Source organism: Lethenteron reissneri, chromosome 63 (assembly GCF_015708825.2).
Source record: "Lethenteron reissneri isolate LAM-NWPU_2019-01 chromosome 63, ASM1570882v1, whole genome shotgun sequence".
NCBI classification, from domain to species: Eukaryota; Metazoa; Chordata; class Hyperoartia; order Petromyzontiformes; family Petromyzontidae; genus Lethenteron; species Lethenteron reissneri.
The window spans coordinates 1,803,595-1,815,800 of record NC_083841.1 but is presented as its reverse complement, the minus strand read 5'-3'; the positions used below and the strand labels follow the sequence as shown (position 1 = coordinate 1,815,800).

Genomic DNA, 12,206 nt, shown 5'->3' with positions numbered 1-12,206 from the left:
ATGCCACCACCACCCACCAATCGATGCCACCACCACCCACCAATCGATGCCACCACCACTCACCAATCAATACCACCACCACCCACCAATCAATGCCACCACCACCCACCAATCGATGCCACCACCACCCACCAATCAATGCCACCACCACTCACCAATCGATGCCACCACCACCCACCAATCGATGCCATCACCACCCACCAATCGATGCCATCACCACCCACCAATCGATGCCACCACCACCCACCAATCGATGCCATCACCACCCACCAATCGATGCCACCACCACCCACCAATCGATGCCACCACCACCCACCAATCAATGCCACCACCACCCACCAATCGATGCCATCACCACCCACCAATCGATGCCATCACCACCCACCAATCGATGCCACCACCACCCACCAATCGATGCCACCACCACCCACCAATCAATGCCACCACCACTCACCAATCAATGCCACCACCACCCACCAATCGATGCCATCACCACCCACCAATCGATGCCATCACCACCCACCAATCGATGCCACCACCACCCACCAATCGATGCCATCACCACCCACCAATCGATGCCATCACCACCCACCAATCGATGCCACCACCACCCACCAATCGATGCCATCACCACCCACCAATCGATGCCACCACCACCCACCAATCGATGCCACCACCACCCACCAATCGATGCCATCACCACCCACCAATCGATGCCACCACCACCCACCAATCGATGCCATCACCACCCACCAATCGATGCCACCACCACCCACCAATCGATGCCACCACCACCCACCAATCAATGCCACCACCACCCACCAATCAATGCCACCACCACCCACCAATCGATGCCACCACCACCCACCAATCGATGCCATCACCACCCACCAATCGATGCCACCACCACCCACCAATCAATGCCACCACCACTCACCAATCGATGCCACCACCACCCACCAATCGATGCCACCACCACCCACCAATCAATGCCACCACCACCCACCAATCAATGCCACCACCACCCACCAATCGATGCCACCACCACCCACCAATCGATGCCATCACCACCCACCAATCGATGCCACCACCACCCACCAATCGATGCCACCACCACCCACCAATCAATGCCACCACCACCCACCAATCAATGCCACCACCACCCACCAATCGATGCCACCACCACCCACCAATCGATGCCACCACCACTCACCAATCAATACCACCACCACCCACCAATCGATGCCACCACCACCCACCAATCGATGCCACCACCACCCACCAATCGATGCCACCACCACCCACCAATCAATGCCACCACCACTCACCAATCAATGCCACCACCACCCACCAATCGATGCCATCACCACCCACCAATCGATGCCACCACCACCCACCAATCGATGCCATCACCACCCACCAATCGATGCCACCACCACCCACCAATCGATGCCACCACCACCCACCAATCAATGCCACCACCACCCACCAATCGATGCCACCACCACCCACCAATCAATGCCACCACCACCCACCAATCAATGCCACCACCACCCACCAATCAATACCACCACCACCCACCAATCAATACCACCACCACCCACCAATCGATGCCACCACCACCCACCAATCAATACCACCACCACCCACCAATCAATGCCACCACCACCCACCAATCGATGCCACCACCACCCACCAATCAATGCCACCACCACCCACCAATCGATGCCACCACCACCCACCAATCAATGCCACCACCACTCACCAATCAATGCCATCACCACCCACCAATCAATGCCACCACCACCCACCAATCGATGCCATCACCACCCACCAATCAATGCCACCACCACCCACCAATCGATGCCATCACCACCCACCAATCGATGTCACCACCACCCACCAATCGATGCCATCACCACCCACCAATCGATGCCACCGCCACCAATCAATCGATGCCACCACCACCCACCAATCAATGCCACCACCACCCACCAATCAATGCCACCACCACCCACCAATCAATGCCACCGCCACCAATCAATCGATGCCATCACCACCCACCAATCGATGTCACCACCACCCACCAATCGATGCCATCACCACCCACCAATCGATGCCACCGCCACCAATCAATCGATGCCACCACCACCCACCAATCAATGCCACCACCACCCACCAATCAATGCCACCACCACCCACCAATCAATGCCACCGCCACCAATCAATCGATGCCATCACCACCCACCAATCAATGCCACCACCACCCACCAATCGATGCCATCACCACCCACCAATCGATGCCACCGCCACCAATCAATCGATGCCACCACCACCCACCAATCGATGCCACCACCACCCACCAATCAATGCCACCACCACCCACCAATCAATGCCACCGCCACCAATCAATCGATGCCATCACCACCCACCAATCGATGCCACCACCACCCACCAATCGATGCCATCACCACCCACCAATCAATGCCATCACCACCCACCAATCAATGCCACCACCACCCACCAATCAATGCCACCACCACCCACCAATCAATGCCACCACCACCCACCAATCAATGCCACCACCACCCACCAATCAATGCCACCGCCACGAATCAATCGATGCCACCACCACCCACCAATCAATGCCATCACCACCCACCAATCAATGCCACCACCACCCACCAATCAATGCCATCACCACCCACCAATCAATGCCACCACCACCCACCAATCAATGCCACCACCACCCACCAATCAATGCCACCACCACCCACCAATCGATGCCACCACCACCCACCAATCGATGCCACCACCACCCACCAATCAATGCCACCACCACCCACCAATCAATGCCACCACCACCCACCAATCAATGCCACCACCACCCACCAATCAATGCCACCACCACCCACCAATCAATGCCACCACCACGACCACCACCACCACGAGTGCATGCCGAGCCTCTACCGACAAAAACCCCACGATGTGGATCCGGGTCGCGGCCACGGGAGCCTGCAGCCCCTCACCGCCTTCACTCCCTGCGTGTGTGTCAGTCAGTGTCTGTGTGCGTCAGGCAGTCTCGCCACCTGTGTGTGTGTGTCAGTCAGTGTCACTCCCTGTGTGTGTGTCTGTGTTTGTGTGTGTGTGTCTGTGTGTGTCAGGCAGTCTCACCGCCTGTGTGTGGGAGCGGTGGCGCAGCGGTTAGCGCTACGAACCCGAGTTCGAATCCCGGCCACGGCCACCGATACCAGTGACGATTTAATCTGAACCGGTCCTGGGCCTCCCCTAGGTCGACTCAGCCTAAAATGAGTACCCGGCGCGCTGCGTAGTAAACATCGCCACTGGGGGGAGACAAAGGCGGCCGGGCGTGGTGCTGGCCACCCACCCCCTCGTGTGCCACAGTGCCGGCAGCACTTGCCCCTGCAATCTGCTAGAGGCTACACGGGGGACCTTTGTCTGTGTGCGCGTGCGTGCTGCTCCGATCCCAATCCGGATTCTCTCTCCGCCGTCTCCTCCGCCTCCTCCTCCTCCTCGCATCGGCGACGGCGGTGAGCGTTGGGCAGGGAGGTGGGCTCGGAGATTTGCTTAGCGCGTGTGTGGTGCGTGTGGTGTGTGTGGTGTGGGGTGTGTGGTGCGTGTGTGGTGTGTGTAGTGTGTGGTGTGGTGCGTGTGGTGCGTGTGTGGTGTGTGTAGTGTGTGGTGTGGTGCGTGTGTGGTGTGGTGTGTGTGGTGTGGGGTGTGTGGTGTGGGGTGTGTGGTGTGTGTGTGATGTGGTGGGTGTGTGGTGTGTGTGATGTGGTGTGTGTGTGGTGTGTGTGATGTGTGTGGGTGGTGTGTGTGTGGGATGTGTGTGGTGTGGGGTGTGTGTGGTGTGTGTGGTGTGTGTGATGTGTGTGGTGTGTGTGTGGTGTGTGTATGTGGTGTGTGTGGTGTGTGTGGTGTGTGTGATGTGTGTGGTGTGTGTGGTGTGGTGTGTGTATGTGGTGTGTGTGGTGTGTGTGTGATGTGGTGTGTGTGGTGTGGTGTGTGTGTGTGGTGTGTGTGGTGTGGTGTGTGTGGTGTGTGTGATGTGTGTGGTGTGTGTGTGATGTGGTGTGTGTGGTGTGGTGTGTGTGGTGGGTGGTGTGGTGTGTATGTGGTGTGTGGTGTGTGTGGTGTGGTGTGTGTGGTGTGTGTGTGTGGTGTGTGTGGTGTGTGTGGTAGACATCGGCACTGGGGAGACAAAGGCGGCCGGGCGGGGGGGTGCTTCATCCACAGCGCTCGGCCCCGACAGCCTGCCAGAGGCTGCTAGCACGGAGTGGTGGTGTGCGGGGTTGTGGTGGTGGTGGTGATGGTGGTGATTATGGTGGTGATGGTGGTGTGCCGGGTTGTGTTGGTGGTGGTGATGGTGGTGGTGATGGTGGTGATGGTGATCGTGGTGATGGTGGTGATGATGGTGATGGTGGTGGTGATGGTGATGGTGGTGATGGTGGTGTGCCGGGTTGTGTTGGTGGTGGTGATGGTGGTGGTGATGGTGGTGATGGTGATGGTGGTGATGGTGGTGATGATGGTGATGGTGGTGGTGATGGTGGTGATGGTGATGGTGGTGATGGTGGTGTGCCGGGTTGTGTTGGTGGTGGTGATGGTGGTGGTGATGGTGGTGATGGTGATGGTGGTGATGGTGGTGATGATGGTGATGGTGGTGGTGATGGTGGTGATGGTGATGGTGGTGATGGTGGTGGTGGTGATGGTGGTGGTGGTGATGATGGTGGTGGTGATGGTGGTGGTGATGGTGGTGGTGGTGATGATAGTGGTGATGGTGGTGATGATGATGGTGATGGTGGTGGTGATGATGGTGGTGATGACGATGGTGGATCTATGTCTCTGCCAGCCATCTTACTCGGGCCACCCGTGGCCCCCGCTGGGTCCGTCACGTGACCTACTCCTCCTCCTGCCGGCAGCGAGGCTCGAAGTGCACCTAGCCTGGCACGGGCGCCGTGGTGACGTCGCCGCCCGCCACTAGCTGTACGCTGGTAAGGTGTGTACGCGAGTGTGGTGTATGTGTTAAACGTGTGGTGTAAGCGTGGTGTCTATGGTGAACGTGTGGTGACGACAACACCACCGCTGTATTCTCTCCAAGATCATCTCCGCTCACTCTGACCCCCCCCCGCCCCCCCACCTCCTCCAGGTCACCTCGTCGCCCCCCCCCTCTTCGCTCCGCGCCGTCGCCATGGAGAACGCCCCCCCCGCGGCCCCCCCTCTGGAAGCCCCCCCCGTCTCGCTGGGCCTGTCGGCCGTGGCGCTGTGGACGTGCGTGGCCGTGGCGTCGCCCGTCCTGCTCACGCTGCTCTACCGCCTCTACCGCCGCCGGTGGCCCCCGCGGGCCCACGGGGGCCTCCACGCGGCACCGCGGCGGCGCCGGCGGCAACAGCCGAGGTGGGCACGGCCCCCACCCTCATCTCCCGCTCACCAAACCCACCGCCTCATCTCCCGCTCACCCCCCCTCCCCCTCACCACACCCACCGCCTCATCTCCCGCTCACCCCCACCCCCTCACCACACCCACCGCCTCATCTCCCACTCACCCTCCCCCCCTCACCACACCCACCGCCTCATCTCCCACTCACCCTCCCCCACTCACCACACCCACCGCCTCATCTCCCACTCACCCTCCCCCCCTCACCAAACCCACCGCCTCATCTCCCGCTCACCCCCCCCCCCTCACCAAACCCACCGCCTCATCTCCCGCTCACCCTCCCCCCTCACCAAACCCACCGCCTCATCTCCCGCTCACCCTCCCCCCCCTCACCAAACCCACCGCCTCATCTCCCGCTCACCCTCCCTCCTCACCAAACCCACCGCCTCATCTCCCGCTCACCCTCTCCCCCCTCACCAAACCCACCGCCTCATCTCCCGCTCACCCTCCCCCCTCACCAAACCCACCGCCTCATCTCCCGCTCACCCTCCCCCCCCTCACCCAACCCCCCCCCTCATCCCCCGCTCACCCTCCCCCCCTCACCACACCCACCGCCTCATCTCCCGCTCACCCTCCCTCACCACACCCACCGCCTCATCTCCCGCTCACCCTCCCCCCCTCACCAAACCCACCGCATCATCTCCCGCTCACCCTCCCCCCCTCACCAAACCCACCGCCTCATCTCCCGCTCACCCTCCCCCCCCTCACCAAACCCACCGCCTCATCTCCCGCTCACCCTCCCCCCCTCACCAAACCCACCGCCTCATCTCCCGCTCACCCTCCCCCCCTCACCAACCCACCGCCTCATCTCCCGCTCACCCTCCCCCCTCACCAAACCCACTGCCTCATCTCCCGCTCACCCTCCCCCCCTCACCACACCCACCGCCTCATCTGCCGCTCACCCTCCCCCCTCACCAAACCCACCGCCTCATCTCCCGCTCACCCTCCCCCCCTCACCACACCCACCGCCTCATCTCCCGCTCACCCCCCCCCTCACCAAACCCACCGCCTCATCTCCCGCTCACCCTCCCCCCCTCACCACACCCACCGCCTCATCTCCCGTTCACCCTCCCCCCCTCACCAAACCCACCGCCTCATCTCTCGCTCACCCTCCCCCTCACCACACCCACCGCCTCATCTCCCGCTCACCCCCCCCCCTCACCAAACCCACCGCCTCATCTCCCGCTCACCCCCCCCCCCTCACCAAACCCACCGCCTCATCTCCCGCTCACCCTCCCCCCTCACCACACCCACCGCCTCATCTCCCGCTCACCCTCCCCCCTCACCACACTCCCGCTCACCCTCCCCCCCTCACCAAACTCACCGTCTCATCTCCCGCTCACCCTCCCTCCCTCACCAAACCCACCGCCTCATCCCCCGCTCACCCTCCCTCCCTCACCAAACTCACCGTCTCATCTCCCGCTCACCCTCCCTCTTCACCAAACCCACCGCCTCATCTCCCGCTCACCCTCCCCCCTCACCACACCCACCACCTCATCTCCCGCTCACCCTCCCTCTTCACCAAACCCACCGCCTCATCTCCCGCTCACCCTCCTCCCTCACCAAACCCACCGCCTCATCTCCCGCTCACCCTCCCTCCCTCACCAAACCCACCGCCTCATCTCCCGCTCACCCTCCCTCCCTCACCAAACCCACCACCTCATCTCCCGCTCACCCTCCCCCCTCACCACACCCACCGCCTCATCTCCCGCTCACCCTCCCTCCCTCACCAAACCCACCGCCTCATCTCCCGCTCACCCTCCCCCCTCACCACACCCACCGCCTCATCTCCCGCTCACCCTCCCCCCCTCACCAAACCCACCGCCTCATCTCCCGCTCACCCTCCTTCCTCACCAAACCCACCGCCTCATCTCCCGCTCACCCTCCCCCCTCACCAAACCCACCGCCTCATCTCCCGCTCACCCTCCCTCCCTCACCACACCCACCGCCTCATCTCCCGCTCACCCTCCCCCCCTCACCAAACCCACCGCCTCATCTCCCGCTCACCCTCCCTCCCTCACCACACCCACCGCCTCATCTCCCGCTCACCCTCCCCCCCTCACCAAACCCACCGCCTCATCTCCCGCTCACCCTCCCCCCCTCACCACACCCACCGCCTCATCTCCCGCTCACCCTCCCTCCCTCACCAAACCCACCGCCTCATCTCCCGCTCACCCTCCCTCCCTCACCACACCCACCGCCTCATCTCCCGCTCACCCTCCCTCCTCACCAAACCCACCGCCTCATCTCCCGCTCACCCTCCCTCCCTCACCAAACCCACCGCCTCATCTCCCGCTCACCCTCCCCCCCTCACCAAACCCACCGCCTCATCTCCCGCTCACCCCCCCCCCTCCTCGCTCACCAAACCCACCGCCTCATCTCCCGCTCACCCCCCCCCCTCACCACACCCGCCGCCTCATCTCCCGCTCACCCTCCCCCCTCACCACACCCACCGCCTCATCTCCCGCTCACCCCCCCCCCTCACCACACCCACCGCCTCATCTCCCGCTCACCCTCCCCCCCTCACCAACCCCACCGCCTCATCTCCCGCTCACCCTCCCCCCTCACCACACCCACCGCCTCATCTCCCGCTCACCCTCCCCCCCTCACCACACCCACCGCCTCATCTCCCGCTCACCCTCCCCCCCTCACCACACCCACCGCCTCATCTCCCGCTCACCCTCCCCCCTCACCACACCCACCGCCTCATCTCCCGCTCACCCTCCCCCCCTCACCACACCCACCGCCTCATCTCCCGCTCACCCTCCCTCCCCCTCACCAATCCCACCGTCTCATCTCCCGCTCACCCTCCCTCCCCCTCACCAATCCCACCGTCTCATCTCCCGCTCACCCTCCCTCCCCCTCACCAATCCCACCGTGTCATCTCCCGCTCACCCTCCCTCCCCCTCACCAATCCCACCGTCTCATCTCCCGCTCACCCTCCCTCCCCCTCACCAATCCCACCGTCTCATCTCCCGCTCACCCTCCCTCCCCCTCACCAATCCCACCGTCTCATCTCCCGCTCACCCTCCCTCCCCCTCACCAATCCCACCGTCTCATCTCCCGCTCACCCTCCCCCCCCCCTCACCAATCCCACCGTCTCATCTCCCGCTCACCCTCCCTCCCCCTCACCAATCCCACCGTCTCATCTCCCGCTCACCCTCCCTCCCCCTCACCAATCCCACCGTCTCATCTCCCGCTCACCCTCCCTCCCCCTCACCAATCCCACCGTCTCATCTCCCGCTCACCCTCCCTCCCCCTCACCAATCCCACCGTCTCATCTCCCGCTCACCCTCCCTCTCCCTCACCAATCCCACCGTCTCATCTCCCGCTCACCCTCCCTCTCCCTCACCAATCCCACCGTCTCATCTCCCGCTCACCCTCCCTCTCCCTCACCAATCCCACCGTCTCATCTCCCGCTCACCCTCCCTCTCCCTCACCAATCCCACCGTCTCCGGCACGGCAGGTGGAGGCGGCGGCCGCCATCGTCGCCGGCGGCGGAGGGCGTCAAGGAAAAGGATGAGGGGGAGAAACCGGCGGCGACGGAGGAGGAGGAGGTGTGGGAAGAGGAGGAGGAGGATGAGGACGACTCTCGGCACTCGTGGGACGAGGTGGAGCTGTTTGGCCGCCCGGCCTTCTGCTGCGTGTGTGCGCAGTCGGCCCTGCTGCACGTCTCCTGCTGCCACACCTGCGGCCTGTGCGCCCACGGAGCCTGCGTGGCCACGGCCGAGGGCACCCTGCGCTGCAAGGCGAGGTGAGGAGGTGGTGAGGAGGTGGGTGAGGAGGTGAGGAGGTGGGTGAGGTGGAGGGTGAGGAGGTGGTGAGGAGGTGAGTGAGGTGACGAGGCGGGTGAGGTGGTGGGTGACGAGGCGGGTGAGGTGGTGGGTGAGGAGGCGGGTGAGGAGGTGGGTGAGGTGGTGGGTGAGGAGGTGGGTGAGGTGGTGGGTGAGGAGGCGGGTGAGGAGGTGGGTGAGGAGGCGGGTGAGGAGGTGAGGAGGTGGTGAGGTGGAGGGTGAGGAGGTGGGTGAGGTGGTGGGTGACGAGGCGGGTGAGGTGGTGGGTGAGGAGGTGGGTGAGGTGGTGGGTGAGGTGGTGGGTGAGGAGGTGGGTGAGGTGGTGGGTGAGGTGGTGGGTGAGGAGGTGGGTGAGGAGGCGGGTGAGGAGGTGGGTGAGGAGGTGGGTGAGGAGGTGGTGAGGAGGTGGGTGAGGAGGTGGGTGAGGAGGGGGGTGAGGAGGCGGGTGAGTGAGGAGGTGAGGAGGTGGGTGAGGTGGAGGGTGAGGTGGAGGGTGAGGAGGTGGGTGACGAGGTGGGAGACGAGGTGGGTGAGGTGGTGGAGTGAAAGTGGCCGAGATGAGAGCTGTGAGGAGGTTGGGGGCTGCGAGGTGATGAGGTGACTGGAGGAGTGATGAGGTGGTCGAGGTGGAGGGTGACGAGGTGGGTGAGGAGGGGGGTGAGGAGGTGGGTGATGAGGTGGTCGAGGTGGAGGGTGACGAGGTGGGTGACGAGGTGGGTGAGGTGGTGGGTGACGAGGTGGTGGTGTCGTGCACTTCCTGGGTGCTCCACACAAACCCGTCAACCCCCAATCAGCGCCCTGCCTCGTTACACACCAACTCAGACCTCATGGGTCACCCCGTGCCCCTTTATACATCTCAACGTTCATCCCACAACGTCCCGTCGCAGGGGAGAAAGGGGCCGTCCATAAATGACGTCACGCGATTTTGGACGATTTTTGACCCCCCCTCGTCACACGGCGTCACACAAAGTCAGACCCCCCCCCCCTCAAATATGACGTCACAAAGCTCTCCCCCCCCCAAAAAAAATAAAACATGCTTCAAATCGCTTTAAACTATTGTCATTGTAGTGCGTATTTAATGTGGCGCTGCACTCTGATGTTGTAGGAGAAAACATTTATTAACAAGTCTATTTAATTAAGTATAACGTGTCGTCTATATTGATTTAAAGTTGCGCATTTTTACGTGACGTCACATTTCTCACCCCCCCCCCCCCCTCGTCACACATCGTCACAAATGTCTGACCCCCCCCCCAGGTGCGTGACGTCATTTATGGACGGCTGTAACGCCATATGCACCTGAAAACTCGTGTGGGTTGACACGGTGCGTCCACATGTCTTGTGACTCCTGATTTAATTATTTATCTAAGACGCAATCCATTTTGTTTTGAAGCGAGGTTTATTCAAAACAGAAGTGAGCGCATGAAGTTTAAAATATCTTAGGGGTCACTTAAATTGGGAGGGGTGGCAAGACACGTGGACACCACCCTGGAGGTGATGTCAGTGGCAGTGTGGAGCCGTGTCTGTGTCTCTGTGTCTCTCTGTGTGTGTGTGTGTCTCTGTGTCTCTCTGTGTGTGTCTGTGTCTCTGTGTCTCTCTGTGTGTGTCTCTGTGTCTCCGTGTCTCTCTGTGTGTGTCTCTGTGTCTCACTGTCTTACTCTGTATGTGTCTCTGTGTGTGTCTGTGTGTCTGTGTCTCTCTGTGTGTGTCTCTGTGTGTGTCTCTGTGTCTCTCTGTGTGTGTCTCCGTGTCTCTCTGTGTGTGTCTCTGTCTCCGTGTCTCTGTGTGTGTGTCTCTGTGTCTTACTCTCTGTCTGTGTCTCCGTGTCTCTCTGTGTGTCTCTGTCTTACTCTCTGTCTGTGTCTCTGTGTCTCACTGTCTTAATCTCTGTGTGCCTCTCTCTCCCTCTGCGTGTCTCCTCACCTCCTCTGCGTGTCTCTGACCGGTGCCCAGGTGTTTGTGTGTCTCCGTGTCTCTGTCCCCTCCGCGTGTCTCTGACCAAGTCTCTCTCTCACCATCTCTCTCGCCGTGTCTCTCTCGCCGTGTCTCTCTCACCGTGTCTCTCTCACCGTTTCTCTCTCACCGTGTCTCTCTCACCGTGTCTCTCTGACCACTCTCGCCGTGTCTCTCTCGCCGTGTCTCTCTCGCCGTGTCTCTCTCGCTGTGTCTCTCTCACCGTGTCTCTCCGACCACTCTCGCCGTGTCTCTCTGACCCTGTCTCTCGCCGTGTCTCTGACCCTGTCTCTCTGACCGTGTCTCTCTGACCCTGTCTCTCACCGTGTCTCTCTCTCCGCGTCTCTCGCCGTGTCTCTGACCGCGCCCGTGCCCAGGTGCTCCCCGGCTCCCGGCGGGCGCATGCGCCACCTGTGGGTGCGCGGCGCCGTGCCGCTGTGCTCCGCGTGCGCCGCGTGCGGCGCGCCGTGCGGCGCCGAGCCGCGGCTGTGCGACGCTCGCTGCGCCTGGTGCCGGCGCTGCGTGCACGACGCCTGCCGGCCCCGCGGCCGCGGCGGCGACGCGGAAGGCCGCGATGGCGGTGACGGCGGCGACGGCGGCGGTGACGACGGTGACGACGGCGAGGACGACGTGTGCGACCTGGGCCCGCTGCGTGGAGTCATCATCCCGCCACCCACCCTCCACGCGGCGCTACGGCAGGTGCGGGGCGCCCGTCGAGAACGGGCCGCTCGCTCGCTCACTCTCTCGCTCGCTCGCTCACTCGCACTCGCTCTAACGCTCACTCTCTCTCTCGCTCGCTCACTCTCACTCACTCACTCGCTCTACCGCTCGCTCACTCACTCACTCACTCTCACTCACTCACTCGCTCTACCGCTTGCTCACTCACTCTCACTCACTCGCTCTCACTCACTCTTGCTCACTCACTCTCTCTCACTCACTCACTCTCACTCGCTCGCTCTACCGCTCACTCACTCACTCACTCTTGCTCACTCACTCTCTCTCACT

General features: G+C 62.2%; 1 protein-coding gene across 1 annotated transcript in view; it reads left to right on the top strand.

Annotated features, from left to right (window-relative positions):
- The first annotated feature begins 3,016 nt into the window (after window positions 1–3,016).
- The window catches only part of LOC133358799 (diacylglycerol kinase epsilon-like), a 17,115-nt gene continuing 7,925 nt past the window's right edge, over window positions 3,017–12,206 (top strand). Inside the window, exons 1-5 of the mRNA XM_061577247.1 lie at window positions 3,017–3,551; window positions 4,874–5,015; window positions 5,171–5,418; window positions 8,924–9,211; window positions 11,579–11,900. Of these exons, the coding sequence (XP_061433231.1) occupies window positions 5,213–5,418; window positions 8,924–9,211; window positions 11,579–11,900 (816 nt within the window). The 5' untranslated portion in view covers window positions 3,017–3,551; window positions 4,874–5,015; window positions 5,171–5,212. The remainder of the gene's footprint in view (window positions 3,552–4,873; window positions 5,016–5,170; window positions 5,419–8,923; window positions 9,212–11,578; window positions 11,901–12,206) is intronic.